This window comes from Nicotiana attenuata, unplaced genomic scaffold (assembly GCF_001879085.1).
Source record: "Nicotiana attenuata strain UT unplaced genomic scaffold, NIATTr2, whole genome shotgun sequence".
In the NCBI taxonomy this organism is placed as follows: domain Eukaryota; kingdom Viridiplantae; phylum Streptophyta; class Magnoliopsida; order Solanales; family Solanaceae; genus Nicotiana; species Nicotiana attenuata.
In genome coordinates, this window is record NW_017670966.1 from 77,784 (window position 1) to 102,622 (window position 24,839).

Genomic DNA, 24,839 nt, shown 5'->3' on the forward strand with positions numbered 1-24,839 from the left:
GGCCACTAAACAGTGCCTTGGAAACAATAGAGTCATGATTCACAGGGTGCACGCCCACACGCCTGTCACCTAGCAAGTGCGTCACCTCAACACCAATCACATAACACATAATTCGGGGTTTCATACCCTCAGCACTAAGTTTAGAAGAGTTACTTATCTTAAACAAGCCAATTCCGACACCGAACAAGCCAAGTGATGCTTCAAGAACGCCATCACGCGCGTTCCGACCTTCGAACGGCTCGAAACTAATCAAAAATAACTCAAATATTCAAACAATGCTAAAGGAACCAATCCCAATCGAAAAAGGTCGAATCTTTAATCAAAAGCCCAAGATCGGCCAAAAAGCCCAATCGGGCCCGCACCTTGGAACCCGTCAAAACTCACAAAATCCATCAACCCATTCAATTACGAGTTCAACCATACTAGTTTCACTCAAATCCGACTCCGAATCGCTGTTCAAAACTCAAAAATTCATATTATGAAACTTTAGGCCAAAACCCTCAATTTCTTCTTTAAAATTTATCAACCAAAAGCTAAAATCGAAGATAGATTCATGAAATATAACTAAAATCGAGTAGAGAACACTTACCCCAATTCATATGCTGAAAATCGCCTTGAAAATTGCCCAATTCCGAGCTCCCCTACTCAAAATATGTTAAATAAACAAAACCCTCGTTTTAACAATGTTCTGCCTCGTTTCTTGTGCCAAAAAATCTTGAAACTCACTTTTGATGCCTCCAATGGATTCCTTGTGAAACTATATTCAAGTTAGGCTCTTGAATCACTCCATTTGACCTTATATTGAAGGAGATATGTTGGTTTCAATATTTGGAAATAGTACAAATTTTTAAATACGCAGTCAGTGGCAATTTCGTAATTAATCAGAAAAATCTGGCTACCCAATAATTGACCATAAAATCCTCATACGATGTCCAAATTTGACAATTCTTTTTGTTATGGCTCCGTAATTACGGTACGGATCTAATGCTTCAATCAAAACAGAAATCGAAGCTGATTTGTTCAATGTGGTAGCATTTATGCTTGAAGAAACGACGTCGAAACATAAGAAAAACGAGTTCAACACAACTCAAACCTATCTGAAACTCACCTAAGCCCTTCGGGACCCCGTCGAAACATACCAACAAGTTCCATATCATAGTACGGACCTACTCGATGCCTCAAAACACACATAAAATATCGAAACGACGAAACACACCTCAAATCAAACTTAATGAACTTTCAAACTTTCGACTTCCAAAAACTCACGCCGAAACATATAAAATCAACTCGGAATGAACTCAAATTTTGCATACAAGTCCTAATACATCATACGGAGCTACTCGTGCCCCCAAACTACGGAGCGAAGTGCAAATGCTCAAAACGACCGATCGGGTCGTTACAGAAAGACCATTAATTTCTTTTAGCTTTTTGGAATCAATAAACAAAATAGTATTAATCAGAAGCGAGTAGATTGAATTGAAAACTATGTTAATCCATTACAAAGCTTAGAAGCTTTGAATTCGAAAATCGAATTTGCAAAAAAAAAATTGTTTGGATTGGGCCTTGTTGAAATGATTGGAAATATCCTCTGGAGTTTATATCTCAATTTTGAGAGAATTTGGTGAAGATTGAGGTGGTTTTGGTTGAAATTTCACATTAAAACTTGAAAAAGAAGACATAAACAAATTGTATATATTTTGTATGTCGGGTGTAGAAACGGTATGCAAAATATCTACAACTTACATAAGTGTATACAAGTTGTATATAAATTATAGTTTTTGGTACAAAAATGTTTATAATTGTAGATTTTGACCAGATATATATGGTTTTTGAAAAAACTTTAGTTACTTTCTGTAAATATGAAAACTTAGATAAAACTGAGTAAATAAATTTAAAATCTCGTATATATACGAAAACGCCCCAATTTGTAATCTCAATCAAATAAAATTTAAGAAATGTTTGATTTAATGATATCCGAAATTTCAAAAATAATGTTTATTTTACAAATATTTGAGATACTTGTGTGGTACTCATTTGGAATGTATATATGTTTTCGGAACTGCAATCTAATATAAAAAGTAATTTTCTTTTTATGAAATATAATTTGTATTCTTTCATAATTTTGAACAAAATGCTAATGATTGACGGTTCCGATTGTAACATGATGGAAACATTCATAAACACTTTTTTCGTAAGAAAACAAACAAGCAAAAACATTTTAATAGAATATATATATAATTTTAATAAAAGAAATTTACTTATTAAAAAATACGCGCAAGGCATGTATCCAAACACTAGTTAGTATAACACAAAAAAGCATTCATGAAATTTTGGTCAAAAGTAACTAAGATTTTCATTTAAGGAATGCAATTATAAACTTACGTAATTACAAAATTAATAGGGAGAAATTCAAAAATAGCCAGATTTATCACTGGTCGTTGAAAAATAGCCAAGTTTCAAAAGTCATCGAAATTTAGCCACTTTAAATCTGAGCGAAAACACTGTTCAAAATCCGGAAAAATACGCCCGCAAATTTTACGGGAGTTCCAGCATAAGTATGCTTGAACTCCCATAAATTTTACGGGAGTTCCAGGATAACTATGCTGGAACTCCCGCAAATTTTACGGGAGTTCAAGCATAATTATGCTGGAACTCCCGCAAATTTTACGGGAGTTCCAGCAAGTATAATTGTCCAGTATAATATACTGGAGTTTGGAGCACTGGTGCTCCAGTCTCCCGCAAATTTTACAGGAGTTAGCAAAGTATACCGGTCCAGCATAATATGCTGGAGTTCGTACACAAATGCACCAGAACTCCCGTATATTATACTGGACCGGTCCCTGTTGCAGCAAAGTAGTGGCTATTTTTCATTGACTTGATAAACGCTGGCTATTTTTCATTGACCAGTGTGAAAACTGGCTATACCATGATATTTTATCAAATTAATAATCTAAATTATAGAACTACAAACCCAAGTTCAGCATGAAGAAAAAAAAAAAAAAAAACAGAAAGTCTGAATAAAAGTCAACCGCGAGCCTTCGTCTCCTCCCTTCTCCTTCCTACCATCTCCCACTTCTCCTATTTTCTCTATAAATTCACACCTTTGCTTTCGCCCACCTAGCCACTACCACTACACCCCCAGAAAATAAATTTACAGCCATAGGAGTATATAAAGAGATCACCATTTTCAGTATTTCTGTATATCAAAATTTCATGGTTTGTGGCTTTTCTAATTAAAAATAATGATGCTTGTTAACTGTTCCAATTGCCACACACCTTTACAATTGCCACCGGGGGCAAAATCCATTCGCTGCGCAATCTGCCGAGCCATTACCCTCATCGCCGATCCTCGCACTGCCCCGCCACCACCACCACCAGCTTCCGCCTATAGCAACCACTACTATCCTCCATCCCCTGCCCCATCTCCTTATAGTTACCACTCAACTTCTAGTCAAACCCCGTCGTCGTCGTCACACGGCGGCCGCAAGAGAGCTGTGATTGTCGGAATTTCGTATAAGAATACACGGAATGAACTGAAAGGCTGCATCAATGATGCTAAATGTATGAGGCACTTGCTGACTAATCGGTTCAAATTTCCTCAAGACTCCATTCTCATGCTTACTGGTAAAATTCTTTATTTTCATCTTACTTCTATTCCAGATTGATCTATCTGACTGCATTGTACATTTCTTGTTGATATATATTACTGCTTCCTCATCCTGGATTACTTGATTCACTTGATTTTGACTTGTTCTGAGGTAAGTTTGACTATTTCTGAATACTGTGTGTCCCAATTTTTTTAAGGCAATTACATTAATCACTTCATGATATACAAAAAATTTGAGCTTATTAATTGAATTTCCAAAACAGGGGTTAATAACCAATACTCTATTTTGGAGTTCAGGGGGGAAACAAACTAGCAATTGAAAGAATATCAATGAATAAATACTTTACCTTTCGTTACAAATTTTTACTAAGAATGGAGGGTCCAAACAAGCATTTTAGGTTCTCGATTAGTTATTTTGTACAACTAGAATATTTTATAAATCTCATAACCAACTGATACTGTTGATCTCCAGAAAAGTAAGAGCAGGTGCTCAGAACTGACTAACGGAAAAGTATTTTTTTAACACTTCATTTACAGGAAAGAACGACCACTTTTTGTGTAACCTTTTCACTTAGTTCTTCTCATGTGAACTTTTCGTAAAGCAGTGCTTCATTGTCAATTCTGCCTAGTTAGGTTCTTTATGTATCTCTTACTACATAAGTAGACGAATATTTCCACTGTGCTATTACTAACCAAATTCTTGAGTTGCCAGTTGCCACTATTCAGCATAAACTAGTTTAATAGTTAGAGATTTTGTTGTTTTAGAAGACCAGTAATGTCTGTATTTTATTTCTCACCAGCCGTGGAAACAGCCTCTTGCAGAAATGTAGAGTAAGGTTGCGTACAATAGACCCTTGTGGTCCGACCCTTCCCTGGACCCCGTGCATAGCGGGAGCTTAGTGCACCGGGCTGCCCTTTTTACTCCTAGGTTTGTGCTGTATGTCTAAGGCACAATAGAATTCTTTTAACGTTTGTCCTATTTATTCCTCTGTCTCAATTAATGTACTACTGTAGTAACTATCTTTCCTTTTTGGGAAGTTGCAAAATACTTCAAAAAAATTGCAACCTTCACTAGTTTCCAAGAAATTAAACTTGTTTAACAAATTGTATTAAACAATAATGTGGCATTTTCTCTATCAACTAACCTTTAGCTACAATTTAGCAATAGATAAGTCAGATTAACTTCTAAAACTGTGTTTAGTCAATTGTATTACATAAGAGGAGACAGAGAGAATACCATGAGGAGACAGAGGGAACAACATTTAATAAAAAGAGATGTACTTAAAGCCCTTTATTTTTTACTTCACACCTTTATGTGACAATCACAGCTTTCTCCCAAAGAGTGTGCTGATGTAATGCCTGGAAGTGAGATGTCAATGCTGGAACAAGCAGCTGATGTCTCATATCCTTAACTACTATGCATAACTCAATCATCAATGTTAAAATAACCTTATTAACATTTGCTACTTAGCGTCATGACTTAACCATCTGAAAGCAGCGTGCAAGCTTCCCCAGAACAGTAAAAACAAAAAAAAAAAAAAAGAACCTAAAATTGACACAAATCAGAATGTATTGTTTGAGGATTTAATTCCATGTTGAAGCTTGAGGTTAGGTCCAGACTCCAGACTAATCAATGGAACATATAGGTTAGAAGTTCTCTGGTATATAGAGAACGGCCTTGACATAGAAGTCTCATGTCTAGAGCCATGTTTTAAAATCATGACTTCGTGCATTCTTGTAGAGGACTGTGTTACTTTGTGCTCACAAAAATTGCTGTTAGTATTCTGTTATGTGTTTCTCATGTTTGGTGTCTTGGTAATAATCCAATTCATAAAGGCTATTAAAATTTTCCTCATTTATTGTGATCCCAAAAATTGCAAGTTCTCATATTATATAATATATCAGTCTGGAGAAGCTCACTATAACTAATCCTAACTACGAATCTCCATTTTCCTACGGAAGTATACTTTCAGAAGAAGAGAGGGATCCATACAGAATTCCAACTAAACATAATATAAGAATGGCAATGTACTGGCTTGTGCAAGGATGTCAAGCAGGGGATTCTCTGGTGTTTCATTATTCAGGTCATGGTTCACAACAAAGGAACTACACTGGAGATGAAGTTGATGGGTTTGACGAAACACTTTGCCCTTTGGATTTTGAAACTCAGGGAATGATTGTTGATGATGAAATTAATGCAACACTTGTTAAGCCTCTTCCACGTGACGCTAAGCTTCATGCTATTATAGATGCTTGTCACAGTGGTACTATGCTAGATCTACCGTTTCTTTGTAGGATGGACAGGTCTGTAACACTGTACTTTTTCAACTTAATGCGAAATTGTATAATAGGCTAGGTGTTAGGAGGATGAGAATAGAATAGATATTGTTTCTGTTCAATGCACAAATGTCTAATAGCCATAGGTGCTAAAACTAGACTATAATGGATGGCTCTAGTCTAAAACCTTTCCAGAAATATCTATATCTCATATTTGATTCCTTTTGAATATAGAACTGGACGATATGTATGGGAAGATCATCGTCCTCGATCAGGAGCATGGAAAGGAACAAGTGGTGGAGAAGTTATATCCTTCAGTGGCTGTGATGATGATCAAACCTCAGCTGATACAGATGTAAAATTCCTTTATCCTCTTAAGTTCTGAATTCTGGATATGGACGTTAATTGATTCAATGTAATGGGAGACAATTGAATGACCTTTTGATTGATGACAGAGTTTGTCCAAGGTCACTTCAACTGGTGCAATGACCTTTTCCTTCATCCAAGCAATTGAGCACGGACAAGGAACTACATATGGGGCTATTCTAAATGCAATGAGATCTTCCATTCGCAGTTTTGATCATGGTATAGAGGGTGGCATTGTCACATCTCTTCTGATAATGCTGATTACTGGAGGAAGTGTTGGTACTGGAATGAGACAGGTATATTTTGCTAAAAGAATATGTTTGTTTGCTTAATTTAAATGTTTAAATCATAATTCTAGGTAAAAAATTTTAAGAAGAATTTTAGGACTGGATGTGGAATAGGTTCATTTGTAACCAATTGCCTATGGTACATAGAATTGCATGATTGATAGCTTTTACCCATTTTTTTCTTCTCAAGAAAAGTTCTTTTTTTTTCTTCTTCAAATGGAAGGTACTCTTTTCTTTGTTCTCATCAGTACCAGTCCAATCATAAACATTGAAACATAAGTGTCTAGTTATATGGAATCAATATTTGAATGTCAAACGTGTCGTTGTCCTCTTTGGTTGCAGGAGCCACAGTTGACAGCCAATGAGCCATTTGATGTTTACACCAAGCCATTTTCATTATAGCATCTTATCAAGCAAACACTAACAACCGAGGTCTCAACTTTTCATATTATTTTGGGTGTAGAGTTCCTGTACAGTTGTCAGTTATTAAGAAGGCACTTGTAGTGTATTAAGATTCTGAAATTCATTTTCAAACAAGTTAATCATGTAAAAGTCTGATTATCGTAGTAGGAATTTCATCTGCATTGGAGTATTAAGATTCTAAAGTTCTTCAATTTATACAAGTTATATTCATGTAAAACTTGTGATTGTGTAGTTGGCATTTCATCTATACTGCTGGAGTATAGATCAATATCTGTGTGCTTTCCCAGTTTCACATTCTTCATCCCTAGCTTTCCCCAGGATATCAACAGACCATTGAATAAAAGCATAAGTATTAACTTCAAATAATTTACGAGGGCGAACATATTTAAAACAAAGTTTGCCAAAGTAAATGAACTATGCGGACGTCAACAGTAGAATTACAGCTGAAGAGGAGATAAATAAGTAATCTCGTATACTCCTGGGCATTCTTTATGCATTCACATGGGTGTTGTGATCATTTGTGATTCTTGCCACTTCCTCGCATCGTTTCTCAGTAAGATGCACTGTCTCCTGTACCTTAACCTTAAGTCATCCTTGGAAGCCATATCTTGAATCACCTATCAATGCAAAGAAATTATGAACAAAAACACTCAAAGAAAAAATAGAACAGATAATCAAATATCCTTTCCCAAAGAAAGTTTAGGATTCCCATTTTTCAGGACCTACCAAGAAGAAGTTCAAATACCTTCTTTTGACCACGGGAGAACTTAGACCATTTCTTACTCAATCTCTTGCTCGTTTCTCCAAATGAAGAATGCTTGACTTTACTCCAAGTTGGCAATATAATTGCCATCACAAAGAAAGAGTAGGAGGGCTTGACTGGAATTAAAACCACGCCGTTGATGTTCAAGAACTCTTTCCAACAAATTAAATCTCCTTTTTCTGTTCCTCGAAACCAAAGCGCGCCTTGGAACATGCACCCCATAACTGCTGATCGAGGAGAATAGTTCACAGGAGACTAAACTCCACTTCTCAACCTCGTTAGAATGATGTCTCTTTTGCCATTGTTATTGTCACCATATTGCTTTTGAATGGTGTAATTGTGTTCTTGATCCTTATCATCAGGGGTTAAAATGGAATTAGGAGTGGAATCAATCGGGGCTTGAATTTATGTATGTCTGGAAAAGGAACACAAGTGTGAAAATCGATGGAGGTTATGTAATTAATTGTATAGAGAACTGTAAATTGGCCAAAAACTTGAATGGTGTTACAGGGGGCGTCTCCATCATTAAAGCAGAATGGTTTAATCAGTATAGCGCGCCAAGATATGTGTCGTTTCTTATTCACCTTGGCGGTAGTAATAATAAGAAATAACGGATGCGTCTTTCCAGAAAAAGCAACTTCTCAGACTTCGGTAGCCACTTTTAAATCAACCTCTTTCTTCTAATTTTTTCTCTTAATACGTACTACATATTCTCTTCTTTTTCCCCTCTCTCTCTATATATATATATATATTTGGCATTATCTAACTTCTTATAATCATGTACTTCTAATTTCTTAAATTGGCAAAAATGAAAAATAGGCTGACGAAGTTGACTACGGAACTCACTCTAGTCTCATGAGTGAACCTGTAATTGCGATACATACATCTTATAAAAAAATCAACATTTTTCTCAAAGCGAGAAAACATTACTGCTTAAATTAACGACGTAGAATAAAAATTTATCTCACATTGATATCAATATTTTCTGCTTAAATCTATCTGTCAAAATACTTCACCAAGCTACCACCACAAAATTAAATATACTAGTACAGGAAAAAAAATTAAAAAAATACGTTGTTAATTTAGGGCCTGCAATTTGCCAAGCAAGCAATATTTGGACACACGAGCTAATCAAGAAAGCCAGAGCGGCTCAAAAGCAAAACTAACAGGTTGTTTGGATGGGTGTTACCCATTGTATTGTATTGTTACTTTAAATATGTTTGTTTTGATTGTTATGTATATTTTATTGTATTGTATTGTTAAATCCGTCGTTACATAACGACAAAATGTGCCACTCTATGTAACGACCGATTTGGTGTTACCTTGTCTTTTTCTCTCAATCTCACCCTTTATTATTTAAAATAATTTTATTTTATCGTTTACCTTACTTTTTTTATATAGTAATCTTACCCTGTATCATAATCTTTCTTTATAATATTACAAATTTATTCTTTATATTGCCGGTGCGTGATATCATGATTGTAAGGGTGGGTCTATCCAATAGGCCCACTGATAAACGAGTGGCTCTTGGATTTGAGAAGCCGTTCAAGTCCTCCTGAACCGGATGCTAATTTTCAAACCGACTGGCAACCTTTGGATAAAAATACCACCACCATATCCTCTACTTTCTGCAACACTAAGTAATTGCAGAGCAGTGAACTTTTCTTTCTCATGGCTACTGCAACTCATTTTTGTTTCCCTCCACCAATTTCAGTCTCTGCTCAGAAAATTCAAAACGCTAAATTTTTTACCCCCAGTCTCCAGACTACCCAATCTCAAATTTGCACCAGAATTCGTTGCAATGGGGGAGACCTATTGGGCGATTTTGGGGCGAGAGATCCGTTCCCAGCTGAAATAGAGAGTAAATTTGGTGAAAAAGTTTTGGGTAATACTGATACGGAGCACAAAATTCTCATCCCAACTGCTTCTGCTCTGTCCCTTGCTCAGCAAGAGTGCACTGTTATCTCGCCTGGTCAAACTCCTCTCTCGGAGTATGAAGCTCGCCAGCTCCTATTCAAGGTTAGCTATATGAATTACCCAGTATACCCCTCCATGTTCTTTGCTTGCTTTGGAAATTCTGATTTATCTGAAGCTCATTTGTTGCTTGGATAAGAAAATGTTGTCCAGATAGAATAAATATTACTAATACTACTACTTCTCCCATTTTATTTGTTTGATTAGACATGTATTACTAGTCTACTGCATTTGTGATGGTGGAAAAAATATTTTGAAAGTTGTGGTTGGAAATTTAATTTGGCAGTAAACGATCTTTAAAATTTGACTGCTTATATGAATTTGAATTGCTGAATGTTATGGAAGAATAAAATATTGCTGGAAAACATGTAGAACATTTTAAATAGAAAAGCGTGTCATATAAATTGAAACGATGGAGTATCTTTTTGTTGACGTACTAGTATCAATTGAGAGAGCGGACTGTGAGCCTAAATATCTCTTCTTGTTTCAGAACCTAGATTGGAAGAGGCCAAGAGGGCTAGAATTTAATAACGATTCTTGAGAAGAGGGGTAAGGTCTGCGTACACACTACCCTCCCCAGACCCCACTAGTGGGATTTTACTGGGTTGTTGTTGTTAGATGGGACCAGGGTACATTTCTCCTAGGTAATTCAAATTTTTTTTTAAAAAATTTAGAATGTGAGAAGCTAGGCCCCTAGCTTCACCATTTCTCTTCTAACAGAAAACACTTTGAAAAGACCTACACCGGACAGCAGGAATTTCAGAAGGTACTAATAGATCAATGGCTGTTGATGATTGGTTGAATAAAGTACTAGCATTGACTTGAATGAATTAAGTCATGTAAACCTGGTTGTATTGGTGAGAACTGTGGTTTAATAAGTAAAACCTAAGATCTTTATTAGGTTATATTGGATAAACATACATTGTATAATGGATAAACAAAAAGCATTCACGTTTTAACGCACAATCTGTTCTTCAGGTTGTTGGATGGAGACTGGCACATGAAGGTGGGGTGCTCAAGCTACAATGTACGTGGAAATTAAGAGACTTCGAATGTGGGGTTGAACTTATCAATAGAATAGGCAAGGTGGTGGAAGGCACTGGGCACGTCCCCACACTTCTTCACTTAGAGCAGTCCAATCAAGTTCGTGCTGAGCTATGGACTGCTTCCATCGGTGAGTACACTTTTTCAGTCGCTCCTCTCCTCCATCCCCTTCTTTTGTCATCCCTGGCATTGTTCACAAAATCATCTAATAGGGTGTTTTAAGTGATGTCATTAAGAACTTGCAGCAGAAAAGGGTAAGAAAACTTACCAAAATTAGGATTCTTGCCAAACTTGCTCCATCTAGGCATGAAAATGAAAAGCCTCCTTATGAAACAGATATAAGCATGCCGTTTCAATAGAAACCTTAGCGTAGGTGGTTTACCAGAGGAATGTTATTGCTTTAAAAATGCACTAGTAGAAGATAACACTGGGAAATGGCAAAAAACTTACAGAGAACAGTAGTGGTTGTGTGGTTGTGATCAGTCAGATCTTTTGAAAGTTGGATCATTCGCCTTAACAGGATCTGAATCCAAGCGTGGAATTTTGAAATGATACTTTCCCAAATGTCAAATATTTGGGAAATTCTTTAATCTATTAATGTCTATAACCAGACATGCTCTGCTTCCTACCTTTATCACATGCCGATACAATGTGGTTTTCTATAAATTTTGCGCGCTATAATAATTCCTCCTGGAAATATTTAACATCTGATTCCCCCTTCATACTTAAAGAATGTTGTCTCTTGTACTTGTATCAGAATATTTGATGATCATAGTGGTGTACTCTTATTGCAGGAGGTTTGAGCATAAACGATTTCATTGTAGCTGCTAAAATAGATCAGATAAAGACATCGGACCTTGTCCCAAGAAAAAGAGTTTGGGCATAATCAGATAGCTTTGCATTTTGCACCAAATCCGGCTTCCACAATTATATTCGCTTGTTTTTTCGAATTGGACCTATAAAACAGATAGTGATGGTGGTAAAACCTTGTCTTAAGCAAATGGCAAGGATTATCGCAATGATTTTGTATTAACATTCAGAAGCAATAAAATAATATATGTCGTGATTCATTCTAAACAAGTAACAGTCCTACTTTTAATATTAAGTTGTCCCAAAATAGTGTTTACTTTCCTACAACAGAAACTAATTCGACATTTATCTGCCCTATTTCATTTAATTATGAAAAAAGTAATTTGAGACCTATTTTTTTTTTAATTAGATTAAATTTCGAAAAGTCAATTTCATAATCTATTCCATTTATAATCAAGTTTAAACTTCAAATTTAACATGTGACTGGCTTAAGGAAATAAACTTTTGTTTTAAAAAAAAAACCTCTTTTAAGTTTGAAAAAAAAAACCTTTGAAGTTTGAATTTTAAAAAAAAAAAAAATTGGCTAAGCAGCAATGGCAATGATTTTCTAGCAATGACTTTTATTACTCTTTAAAAAATGAAGTGCATCAGAATCTTTTTGTAATGGTAAAGTAAATAAAATGGAATCAAGTAATTAACATAGAAGTAATGGTCCACCATTAAAAAAAAAATCAAACTCTGAACCAATAACATTAATCCATAAAATATATTTAGTACATTCATCCAATAATTAAGCAAAATAGAATCTTTAAACCTCCAACAACAGCAGTAGCAAATGGAGTAAACATTATTACAAACCCAAATAAATATAAGTCTTAATTAAGCAAATAAGAGTAGGCTGTTTCTCGTTTTATTCTAACTCCTTGATAGGAAAGCGGAGGGATGAGACCATATTAAGGCCACTTAAGGGATTATGATTTCGAAGCTATTAAACTTGGGAACGCTACAAATAGGGCAGGCACTCGCAGCAGCAGCACATTTTGCGCAGAGACAAACATGGCGACATGGCCATATCATCATCTTTGCATCTTCTTTGTCACAGGCCTTACATGGCCCAATTTTCCCTGGTTCAGCTCTATGTGGATCAACAAAAGAGGACTCAGCGTCCTCTTGCAACGGCGCCTCAGGGCCGCTGAGCCTGGCGCCTGCACCAACATTGAAAGCACCACGTAAAGTAGCATCTTGGAAAGCTGCTCTCATTCCAGCATTCTGATTCTCCAAGGTTCGAACTCTGTTCTGTAGAAACTGTCCCTGGTAGGTCAGTTGACCGACGACCGCGTCCAGTTCGGCTATCCTCATCTTCGCTTGCCTTAGTTCCTCCTCTTTCTCCTTCAGTTTTGTGCTTGCCTCCTCGTACGCGCTGTTCATTATGTTCTTGTAGTGCCGCATCCAAACATCAAACAACATTTTCCTCACTTGGTCAGCCTGCATTAAATTAAAGTTATAATTTAGACGAATTATGTACGTGAATAGAGGAACTATATAAATAATCATGCATGTGGAAAACACAAATAATGAATAGACGTACGTGGGCTTTGGTTGTCTGTTCGATTTGGTCCTGCACGCGACGGAGACTAGCCGGGCCATAATCTTCTTCTGCTTCAGTTAATAAAGCAGTGTAGGACGTAAAAGGCCTAGTCAAAAACCTGTCCAAATTGTCGGGTTCAGAAGGCTGGGAAGTGAATTGGGAAGGAAGTGGTTGGTTAGGCGCAGCAATGGGGACAGGAAACAAATTCGGAGTTGGATCCACCATCACTTCTTTCATCTTTCTCTTTGAATTCCTTGCATCCGAATAAGGAGCCGCTGCATGCACCAAATTCCAAAAACAAAAAATGACAATATTTTTTTCAGGACAAATTAAAGAAGAAGAGTTTAGAATGTGAAAGGGGGGAGAACTAACATCCGTGCTTGGGAGGCATTCTTGCAGTTTTCTCTGGCGGATGCGCTGTGATAATTCTGCACAATAAAAGAAGAAAATTAAGTGAGATTTGCATGGACGAGACCATTAATATTGGAAGAAAGAATAAATTAAAGAAATGGTTAGAATTTGAACCTGAAGATGGAGAAGAATGGCGATGAGGAGAAACAGCCATAGGGGAATTGATATTTAAAGAGAATGAAATGAAAAGGTGGCAACTCTTCGCCAAGAGCAACGATGGTTTAACATGTCTAATGACGACAACTGCTACTGTCAATCGGTATGATCCCTTTTCCGAAACAGGGCTTTCTTTTTTCCTTGTTCGTTTATCTAATTATCTGAAACAACACCTGCTGCTTTTTTTTTTTTTTTTTGAACAATAAAATTTCAGGGTATTATCATTTAAATTATTTATATTTGGTAGCCGACAAAGTGTATAAAATTTATATATGACATATCGAATGTATATATATATAAATTTTATACATTTTTCGGTTTTTATTTTTATAGCGGCTATACAATGTTATTTTTCCATCATTTTCTTTTATGTTATTTTCCTAGGCAGCCCAAAAATTACACTTAACACAACTTTAAAAAAAAAAATCTTTTTTTCCATGTTAATTTCCTAGGTAGCATTTATGTTGCGGCCAAACGCACACGCAAGTATACGCGGTCGTCAAGTAATAAAGTGACTAAAAGTCGGATGTCGATCCCACGAGGACTTGTGATTAACTATTAACTAAATTAGACTATCCTAATTATCTAAACAAGAATTAAACCTAGAAATATTTGATTCTAAACTAATTAAAATAAATAAAAACAAATAATGAACTTTGGACAGAGAAAGAACAGATTTTTATGATATCAATGTAATAAAAACGATCTAGGGTTATGGGCTATCTAACATTCCTATTGTATTCTTCAATTGAATTGACTAACTAATTTATCGAGTTTATTGGTTGACAGGGTTAATATTGCTCATAAGAATCTGTCGAGTTCTTACTCGCCTATTCAAGCTAACCTAACGCCTATATGTCTATGGAATTAGAATCAACAAGAACGCATTTATAATTCCTGTAAATCAACCAAGCAAGGCAATTAGGTATATGTCTATCCTAACCGCGAATCCGTTCCCCGAGGCCCAGGTTCAAGAACTTGCTCTACTCGATCCTATATGCAATCTAGAATTCCCACTTTCGAGTTCAACTCTAGATTAGTAGATAGTATTTAATTGGTGATCAAGCAATTAAATAATTAAGCGCAGGATTGAATAAATAAACCAATATGATAAACTAAGAAATCAAAATCAATATCCGAATAACAATAGTCATGAAAGAACCACAACCCTAGAACGTGAAGTTTAGCTCCACATAGACATGGTAGCAAAACAACAAATCATACAAAGAAACATAAAAATTACTAAGTTGGTGGAAGAAAAGATGAAACCCGGCCTCCACGGCGGCTCTGTGCTTTTCCTTCGTCAAAAATTTCTCTCAAAAACGTTCTCCTATGTATATATACCAAGTAGGGTTGGGCCCAAACAATTATACCTTCTCCAATGTGAAAAAGGACACTTTTCCCGGGCTTAACTAGCGCTGCAGCGCATTTGACCGCGCATTTGGGCGCGCTAGTTGGCTGACTTTCTGTTTCTGGGCGCGCTAAAACTAGCGCGGTCGCGCATCTGGGCATTTTTCACCCTGTTCCGTTCCGAATTTGGAAAAACGTAAAACATGAAATTTGTAGCCCTTTGAGTTAGCTTTCCAACCATATATTGTAGACCAAAATGGAGTTCTTAGCGAAAAGTTATGTCTATTTTACTAGACAGTGCGCAATCTGCCTACTGGAGTCTTCGTTCGCTCTAACTATCATCCGTTGACCCCCAAACACGATCCCGACTTAATTCCTTGAACTTTTACTCAGACTTCAAAGCTTAAAATCACTTAAATTCATTGCATAACATCTATATAGCTCGGAATCACACCTACAAGGCATAAAACACACAATTAGTGCAAAACACTAGCGATTAAAGCGCAAACTCAACTAAAGTGCAGTAAATTAGAGTGTAATAATCGACTAAAATACGTAATTATAGCCTATCATCAATTTATATTAAAAAAAAATTGGTAGCTCAAATATACCAAACAATAAGGCCTTAGAGGAAATAATGCAGTTCTCTTCAATCAGCTAATGTGCAGACTAGAACCTTTTTTTTCCCTTTGGTTTTATGAAAAAATCAAACATATTATTCCGAGCAGATTTAAGATGTTCAATTTTAGAATTACAATTGTCGATCAAATCGTATTAAAATGAAATACCAAATTTTAAAGAATCCATATGGTCTTTTAACTATTGTTTGCTCCCCTTTTTATTATATCTGTTAACACGCTTCTGACTTATATTTGCTGTAGAACCAGCATTGGTTTGGAAGAAGGCTGGTAGAACTAATTATTTTCGTTGTAATTTGAAGAACTCTAATATTCTAGTAATGCCAAGTATAATTCAGCAATTTCGTGTAACATTAAGACTATATATTCACTAGCGAAATGGCTTTGGAATTTATCTATTTCCAAGAAAAATATTTTTACTGAATACATTGAAAACAAGGGTGTGTTACATATGAGTCCATATCATCCAACCATGTAAATATAGACAATTAATATGAAGTTAAATTACTCAGTCATTTGGGTGCTGCATGTATTGCGCGCTCGTCATAATCATTGGTCCGTATATTTGCCTTGTCATAGGGAAATATATCTAGGGCAATATAGACCTGTTCCATGTAATTTTTTTTTTAATTGTTTTCCTAATTAATTGTAATACCTAAGTAAATACTTCATTAGTTAATAAATTATCCTTCGTTTCTATTTTGATAATATATTTTTGAACTAATTTCCTAATATTTGAAGCGAAACCATATGAAGATCGCCACTCATTTTTGTGTTCTTCGAAAAAATTAATATTACTGTTTCCCGTTGTGGAATAAGGATCGACTTTATTTGCTATTGGCTCGAGTGAGACCGAAGGTACCCATAGATCGGAATCGAGAAAGGACAAACGATACAAACAGGTCTCGAGCATGGTCGAACCCGAAAAGAATCGAGCTCGAGTGAGATGAAGAATCGAGGGTAAAGGAAAGACGGTTAGAGAAGGCAAACGAGGAGCCGAAATATCCGCCATCAACCGGATATGCGGCGTGAATCACGCTCGGTATTGGGTGCTGATCATATTTTCGTGGAAAAGAAGGAAGGAAAAGATTTTTACCTTATTTAGACTTGTATTAGGGTTAAAACTCCTCTACCATATAAAAAGGAGGACCTCTGCATTTTTTGACACTGTTTTGCACGCATATCAAGGCAATAGAATTTATTTTGACTCACGGCAATTGTTCTGAGTGTTCTTCAATTATTCATCATTTAGCTGGATCTGGGCTCTATCTCGAGGACTCGATTGAAACTGACAGTCAGCATTTAAGCCTGATGGCCATTGGGTTGATCGTTTTATCTCATTTCAATTTCATTATTTACTGTTCTTTGATCATTTATGTTATTTAAACCACATATCATTTAAACCGCATACGAATTTAATTGTTATCCATTTTAAGGATAAACAAAGGTAAAAGAGGGTCTCAGGTAATTATTTGAGTTTTATAAAATGTATTACTATGACCGAAAATTGTTTGATGGATAGATTCCCTCAACGTTAACCGGAGGTCCTGCTAATAAAAAAAAAAATCAATAGGGAACGCTTTCCCCAATGAGCCTTACATGGTGTGGATCAGGGGCGGAGCCAGAGTTTCGGAAATGGTTTTGGCTGAACCCAGTTGCTTTGGTTCGAATCCTGTATTTATCTTAAAAAGGTCATTGAATATATATAAATTATTAATTTAGAACTCATTAGCTTAAAACGATTAGAATCCCGAACCCATAAACTTGAAATCCTGACTCCGCCTCTGGTATGGATCAGAATTAGTCAGGGGCACTCTAGGTGGAAAACCACAATAAAAAATGTATTTCATATTTCCTAAATAGGTGTCCTACTTCCAATTTAAGTTGCTTACTATTGTGTTTACTTTCCTACAGTAGAAATATCAAACCCTCTGCGAAGAAATATATATTTACTTTTTCTTTTTAAATAAAAGTAAACATAATATTATCTTAATATAGGAAAATTTGTAAAAGCAAATATATATATATATATATATATATATATATATATATATATATATATATATATACTAGTATCTATAAACGTGTGTTGCACGTTAATAATAGCACATGATGATTTAAATATTTATTTATATAAAGGAATAATAAATTTTAATTAATGAGAGAAATTTTATATATAATACTACAACAATCATCTAAATGCCAAAAAATATTGTTGTTAGCATAATACGTGAATTCAGAATGAAAGAACATCATCAAAACTTACATAAATGATAATTTTAGTCACGTTAAGTAGATAATTATGTATTGTAGTTTAAAGGTATCTAATGTGATGGTATCTTACCGAATACTTATAGACTGTATTTTTTGGTATATGTTTCCTTCTAATGCTTTGGTTACTCTACCATAACCAGAACTCTTGTTGTCGATATTGATACCTCTATTGAAAGTGCAACATATAGTTATTCGTGCAAGAAAATATATTGTGATAAATATAGTCCAATATTTAGGATGTTTGTCCTTGTGCTTTATTTATTATAACTACAAACATAAACATACTGAAAATTATTTTAAAAAAATTTAGAAGGTTATTCTTTAGTTCCGGAAGACGAAAGTTGAATTCGGGAATAAACATATACTTAAAGCACATTTACCAATATCATAAGTTCTGCATGTATGACGTTATTGTCAAAAATTCTATATACCATATGTGTACTATTACATAAGCTATTCAGCGGATCTAAGTTTTCAGTAGCACGGCGGGCATATTTTTCTTCAAAATCAACCTATATGCAATGCAAGATTAATTTTAACTTAGTCTATTATATATATGGTGACACTAACATACGTAAGAAATAATGAACTTGAGAACAAACATGTATGGTAGAAGGCCATTTAGTATTAAAGTATTTACGTATTCTTCTTAGTAGCAATTGTTGGTATCATCTTTTGCTGAGTCAAAACTGAAAAATGTTTTATTTTTACTATAAAACTTAGCAATTAACCTTTTATTTAGTTGATCAACATATTCATTTCTACTAGTTAATATAGCTTAATTTTCATAAATTGTGTTTTAATATAATGATAAAAATATTTTCCTTATTAAATGCACTACTATTACTGTGACGACCCGACCCGTCGTCACGTGAGTTACCGCCCCATGTTCCCCATTTTTTCTATTTCTTTATGCTTCATTATCAGTGTTGGGTGTGAACGAGTTGATTTGGATTGGTTCTAGAAGGAAATGAGACACTTAGTCTCTTTAAGGAAGGTTTGTTTTGGAAAAGTCAACCGGATGTTGACTTATCCGTTAGAGGGCTCAGATATAATTTTTGATGGTTCGGTTAGCTTCGGGGGATGATTTGTGACTTAGGAGTGTGATCCGAAGTAATTTTGGAGGTCCGGTGTCGAATTAGGCTTGAATTGGCAAAGTTAGTATTTTGGCGAATTCCGGTTGATAGGTGAGATTTTGATCCGAGGGTCGGAATGGAATTTCGAGAGTTGTTGTAGCTTCGTTATGTGATTTGGGATGTGTGTGCAAAATTTCAGGTCATTCGGAGGTGATTTGGTTGGGTTTTTGATCGAATGCGTGTTTCGGAAGTTTTTGAAGAACTTAGGCTTGAATTCAATGAGAATCGATGGTTTTAGTGTTGTTCGAGGTGTTTTGATGATTGGAACAAGTTTGAATGATGTTATAGGATGTGTTGGTGCTTTTGGTTGAGGTCCCGGGGGCCTCGGGGTGATTTCGGATGGCTAACGGGAGGTTTGAACTTGGAAAAATGCTGCAGAAATGCAGCAGTGAGTGCAGCAGGATTTTTGGTCTTCGCGAACGTGAGTGGGACATCGCGTTCGCGTAGAAGGAATTTGAGGGCCAGGATTTTTGACCTTCGCGTTCGCGTTGGAGGACTCGCGATCACGGAGGGTTAGGTGATCAAGCTTCGCGTTCACGGGAGAAGGTCCGCGTTCGCGTAAAGGAGTTGGGTCCCAGGGCAGTTGCCCTTCGCGTTCGCATGGAGTTGTACGCGTTCGCGTAGGCTATTTTTGTCAGAAACAATTTTTGTTCATCGCGAACGCGAGTGGACCCTCGCGTTCGCATAGAGGAAATCATCACTGGACAGAAGGGTTTTAATAAATATTTCATCCGCGAACTAAGTCCTATTTTCACCATTTTTGAGCATCCTTGAGAGCTTTTGGACGGGAATTGAAGAGGATTTCGACTGGGATTGATTGGAGGTAAGCCCTATGAACTAAAAACACGATTTTAATGTGAAATTGACCTTGAAATCCATGGAAACCTAGCAAAAAGGTGAAGAATTAGGGCTTGAGTTTTAATATTTCAAATTGGGATTTGAGGGGTCATTTGGACTCCGATTTTGGTAATCTTTGTATGTATAGACTCGTGGCGAGATAAGGAGTCCGTTGATGTTAATTTTTTTGTATTTTCGAGAAGTGGGCCCGGGGCTCGGGTTTTGCTAATTTCGAGATTTTTGCTATTTTTCGATTGTTTTCGGTTGGGTATTGTTCCATTGGCATATTGTGACGTATTCGTTATGGTTTTGATCAGATTCGACGCACGAGGAGGTCGATTTGAGAGGCAAGGGCATAGCGAGCTAGGATTTTGGCCGGCTTGAGGTGAGTAATAGATGTAAATGATGTTCTGAGGGTTTGAAACCCCGTATTTGCACATCGTAGCACTATATTGAGGTGACTTGCACGTCGGGTAGCGAGCGTGGGGTAGAGCACCGTTGGGGATTGTGACCTGGTCCGTCCCGGTAGATGAATATACTGCGTATTTGACTGAAATTCACTTATTATCATTTTAACTGAGCTGATTGCTATATTTGGGCTTCGTGTCAATTGATTGAATCCTTCAGGGATTGTTATTACTGGTTTCTTACCATTTTTACATATCCTTGAACTCAGTCCTGGTATTTAATACTATTTTGCAAACTCAGCCACCTTTTCTTAAACTTGAAACTTAATTAATATTTTTAATGAAGTTTGGGCTGAATATTTCTATATGATTGTGCCCGAGGGGCTTATGTGATTTTGGACTGAGTATGGGATCGGGCTGCACGCCGCAGCGGTATGATATTGATATTGATATGAGGTCGAGGGCCTAGTTGATGCCACGAGATGGCTTATTATTGCGCTTGGACCGTAAGGGGCCCCTCCCGGAGTCTGCACACCCCCAGTGAGCGCCGTTGACGATAAATAAATGGAGTGGGCTGCACGCCGCAGCGGGTACTGGAGAGTACTGGTCTATGTGTTGCATTGCATATTTGATTGTCTTTTACTTATTTATTTGTTGTGGTATTTCCATACTTGTTTTCACTGATTTACTGATTTTATACTACTGGGTTCAAGTTGCTGTATTTATAGAATTACTTTGTGCCTATTCGGGATTTCTTATTCTCAGTCTTTATTTATGTTTATTACTCACTGGGTCGGAGTACTCACATTACTCCCTGCACCTTGCATGCAGATCCAGGTACATCTGAGACTGTGTGAAGATTCTTCTCTGCCTAGCATCATATCTGGAAGTTTCAAGGTAGTTGCATTTGACGTTCCCACTCCTGATCTTCCTTCTATCTTATTTACTTTATTTCCGCATTTCTAGAGAACGATATGTAGTAGGTTGATACTCATGTATTAGAGGCTCAGACTTGTGACACCGGATTCTTCGGGCTGTGTAGTTGTTTATATTTTGGGGTTTCCGCTTGTTTAACTCTATTTCAGGATTTCAGTATTATGACTTAGTAATTTAGCTGTGTTAATTTATTTATGTACTGTGATTAGTTGGTTAAGGTTGTTGAAATGGTCGGGCTTGCCTAACAGTGNTCTGTGCATTTATTAGTGAAAAGTACCGGTTTATGTGTTGCATTGCATATTTGATTGTCATTTACTTATTTATCTGTTGTGGTATTTCCATAACTGTTTTCATTGATTTACTGATTCTATACTACTTGGTAAGTTGCTGTATTTATAGAATTACTTTGTGCCTATTCGGGATTTCTTATTCTCAGTCTTTATTTATGTTTATTACTCACTGGGTCGGAGTACTCACATTACTCCCTGCACCTTGCGTGCAGATCCAGGTACATCTGAGGCTGTGTGAGGATTACTCTGCCTAGCAGCTTATCCGGGAATATCAAGGTAGCTGCATTTGACGTCCGCAGTCCTGATCTTCCTTCTATCTTATTGCTTTATTTCCGTATTTTCTAGAGAACGATATGTAGTAGGTTGATACCCCTGTATTAGAGGCTCAGACTTGTGACACCGGATTCTTCGGGCTGTGTTGTTGTTTTATATTTGGGATTCCGCATGTGTTAACTTTATTTCAGAATTGCATTATTATGACTTAGTAATTATCCATGTTGATTAATTCATGAACTATATAAAAATGGTTAAGGTTATTAAATTGGTCGGGCTTGCCTAGCAGTGTGTTGGGCGCCATCACGACCGGGGTTGGGGTCGTGACAAGTTGGTATCAGAGCCTAGGTTACTTGGTCTCGCGAGTCATGAGCCAGTTTAGTAGAGTCTCGCGGATTGGTACGGAGACGTCTGTACTTATCCTCGGGAGGCTGCAGAACCTTTAGGAAAACTTCACATTCTTGAAATTCTTGTCGTGCGGCTTTGTTGAACCGAGAACTAAACTTCTATTATTCTATTCTCTCACAGATGGTGAGGACACGAGCTACCGGACGTGGCGGACGACCACCAGTGCCACCTATTGAGGCCGCCGAAGGCCGTGGACGCGGTCGTGGTCGTGGCATAGGCAGAGCAGCCGGGGCAGCACCTGCTGATCCACCAGTTGCCCCAGCTCAGGATCAGGCTCCAGCTGTGGATACTCCACCAGCACCTGTTCAGGCACCAGCTGTGCCCATCATGATTTCGGGACTTCAGGAGACCTTGGCACAGATATTATCAGTCTGCACTGGCCTGGCTCAAGCAGTTTCAGCCACCACAGCAGCAGCAGCTACTTCACAGGCTGGGGGAGGCAATCAGACCCCCGCTGCTCGCACACCTGAGCATGTGGTACATGGACTACAGACACCTGAGGCACCTCCAGCTCAGCAGGTTGCACCGGCTCAGGGCTTCGTGGTTCCAGCTCTGCCAGACGATGAGCAGTGTCGTCTCGAGAGGTTTGGTAGGCTCCGGCCTCCGACATTCGGTGGTGCTGAATGCGAGGATGCCCAGGGTTTTCTTGACAGATGTCAGCGTATGCTCCGTACGGCAGGGATCCTTGAGTCGAGTGGTGTGGCATTTACTACTTTCCAGTTCACGGGGGCTGCTCTTACTTGGTGGGAGGACTTTGAGAGGTGTAGGCCTGTCGGTGCAGCACCTCTGACTTGGCAGCAGTTCTCCGCTCTTTTTCTGGAGAAATATGTACCTCAGTCCCGCAGAGAGGAGATGCGTAGGCAATTTGAGTGGTTGACACAGGGGGATATGACAGTGACTCAGTACGAGATGAGGTTTTCACAGTTGGCTCGTCATGCTACCTGGATGGTTCCGTCAGATCGTGAGAGGATCAAGAGATTTGTGGATGGCCTTAATTACCATCTCCGTATTTTGATGACTAGAGAGAGAGTACTGGGTGCTACGTTTGAGGAGGTGGTGGATATCACTCGTGAGATCGGGTCAGTTCGCCGTAGAGAGTGAGAGGAGAGGGAGGCCAAGAGGCCTCGTGGATCGGGCAGTTACAGTGGTGCTCCTTCGAGGGGCCAATTCCAGCATGGTAGAGGTCGTTCTTTCAGGCCTGCTCAGTCGGCCCGTCCAGAGTATCGTGGGGGATCTTCCGGCTGTGGTCATCATGGGTCCCAGCAGGGTCAGTCTTCACTCAGCGCCCTCCCAGCTCAGAGTTTATCTCATGCCCCATCAGCTCAGGGTTCTTCTGCGCCGAGTGCATCTGCTAGTCACTCTGGTGCGAGGGGTTCCCATCAGTCCCCATCTCCAGCACCAGGCAGTTGTTATGAGTGCGGAGAATTTGGTCACTTGAGGAGGCAGTGTCCTCGCCTTCGTGGCAGTCTGCATCGGCAGAGGGGTCAGCCCTCGACTTCTGCTCCAGTTACATCATCACCCGCCCAGCCAGCTAGGGATGGAGATCAGGCAGCCAGGGGTCGTCCCAGAGGTGGAGGTTGATCAGGCGGTGGCCAGGCTCGTTTCTATGCTATGTCGGGCAGGACAGATGCCATTGCTTCAGACGCTGTCATTACAGGTATTGTTTTAGTCTGCCATAGAGACGCCTCAGTATTATTTGATCCCGGTTCCACCTATTCATATGTGTCTTCATATTTTGCTCATCATTTGGGTACGTCCCGAGGGTGTCTTGCTTACCTGTTTATGTATCTACCCCGGTGGGCGATACTATTATTGTAGACCATGTATACCGGTCATGTTTGGTGACCATTGGGGGTCTGGAGACCCGAGTTGATTTATTGCTATTGAGCATGGTGGACTTCGACGTTATTTTGGGCATGGATTGGTTATCTCCGTGTCATGCTATTCTAGACTGTCATGCTAAGACAGTCACTTTGGCTATACCGGGTGTACCGAGGATCGAGTGGCGTGGTGTGACTGACTATGTTCCTAGTAGAGTTATTTCCTTCTTGAAGGCCCAGCGTATGGTTGGGAAGGGTTGTCTTTCCTATTTGGCGTTTGTGAGGGATGTTGGAGCTGAGACTCCTAGCATTGATTCCGTTCCAGTCGTGAGGGATTTTCCCGATGTATTTCCTGCAGACCTGCCGGGCATGCCGCCGGACAGGGATATTGATTTTGGTATTGACCTGGTGCCGGGCACCCAGCCCATCTCTACTCCGCCATATTGTATGGCACCAGCGGAGTTGAAGGAATTGAAGGAGCAGCTTCAGGAACTCCTAGATAAGGGGTTCATTCGGCCTAGTGTGTCACCTTGGGGTGCGCCAGTCCTATTTGTGAAGAAGAAGGATGGCACAATGAGAATGTGTATCGATTATAGGCAATTGAACAAAGTAACAGTGAAGAACAAGTATCCCCTGCCTCGCATAGATGATTGTTTGACCAGCTTCAGGGAGCGAGGGTGTTTTCCAAGATTGATCTCCGTTCGGGTTATCACCAGTTGAAGATCAGGGATTCAGATATTCATAAGACTGCTTTCAGGACTAGA

The 24,839-nt window shown here is 38.1% G+C and overlaps 3 protein-coding genes across 3 annotated transcripts; 2 read left to right on the forward strand and 1 right to left on the reverse strand.

Annotated features, from left to right (window-relative positions):
* The first annotated feature begins 3,001 nt into the window (after positions 1-3,001).
* On the forward strand, positions 3,002-7,231 carry LOC109244889 (metacaspase-1-like). The gene is made up of 5 exons (XM_019412049.1): positions 3,002-3,624; positions 5,581-5,911; positions 6,119-6,239; positions 6,340-6,546; positions 6,880-7,231. Exons 1-5 carry the CDS (start codon positions 3,243-3,245, stop codon positions 6,937-6,939), a joined length of 1,101 nt encoding a protein of 366 aa, XP_019267594.1. The 5' UTR covers positions 3,002-3,242; the 3' UTR covers positions 6,940-7,231.
* A 2,041-nt stretch (positions 7,232-9,272) lies between these two features.
* Positions 9,273-11,821, forward strand: LOC109244890 (putative pterin-4-alpha-carbinolamine dehydratase). Its single transcript, XM_019412050.1, has 3 exons — positions 9,273-9,742; positions 10,676-10,871; positions 11,536-11,821. Exons 1-3 carry the CDS (start codon positions 9,395-9,397, stop codon positions 11,625-11,627), a joined length of 636 nt encoding a protein of 211 aa, XP_019267595.1. The 5' UTR covers positions 9,273-9,394; the 3' UTR covers positions 11,628-11,821.
* A 461-nt stretch (positions 11,822-12,282) lies between these two features.
* LOC109244891 (probable BOI-related E3 ubiquitin-protein ligase 2) lies at positions 12,283-13,685 on the reverse strand. The gene is made up of 4 exons (XM_019412051.1): positions 13,665-13,685; positions 13,512-13,567; positions 13,140-13,414; positions 12,283-13,036 (listed from the first exon to the last, which is right to left on the reverse strand). The coding sequence occupies exons 2-4, from the start codon at positions 13,528-13,530 to the stop codon at positions 12,515-12,517; spliced, it is 816 nt and encodes a 271-aa protein (XP_019267596.1). The 5' UTR covers positions 13,531-13,567; positions 13,665-13,685; the 3' UTR covers positions 12,283-12,514.
* Positions 13,686-24,839: the final 11,154 nt, after the last annotated feature.

Bases quoted from the DNA above. Each gene is read 5' to 3' on its own strand.
- LOC109244889 (XM_019412049.1), top strand. From the start codon at position 3,243: ATGATGCTTGTTAACTGTTCCAATTGCCACACACCTTTACAATTGCCA. The intron at 3,625-5,580 runs GTAAAATTCTTT...GTATACTTTCAG, and splicing joins CTCCATTCTCATGCTTACTG to AAGAAGAGAGGGATCCATAC. The intron at 6,547-6,879 runs GTATATTTTGCT...CTTTGGTTGCAG, and splicing joins TTGGTACTGGAATGAGACAG to GAGCCACAGTTGACAGCCAA.
- LOC109244890 (XM_019412050.1), top strand. From the start codon at position 9,395: ATGGCTACTGCAACTCATTTTTGTTTCCCTCCACCAATTTCAGTCTCT. The intron at 9,743-10,675 runs GTTAGCTATATG...TCTGTTCTTCAG, and splicing joins CTCGCCAGCTCCTATTCAAG to GTTGTTGGATGGAGACTGGC. The intron at 10,872-11,535 runs GTGAGTACACTT...CTCTTATTGCAG, and splicing joins GCTATGGACTGCTTCCATCG to GAGGTTTGAGCATAAACGAT.
- LOC109244891 (XM_019412051.1), bottom strand. The intron at 13,037-13,139 runs GTACGTCTATTC...AATTTAATGCAG, and splicing joins AACAGACAACCAAAGCCCAC to GCTGACCAAGTGAGGAAAAT.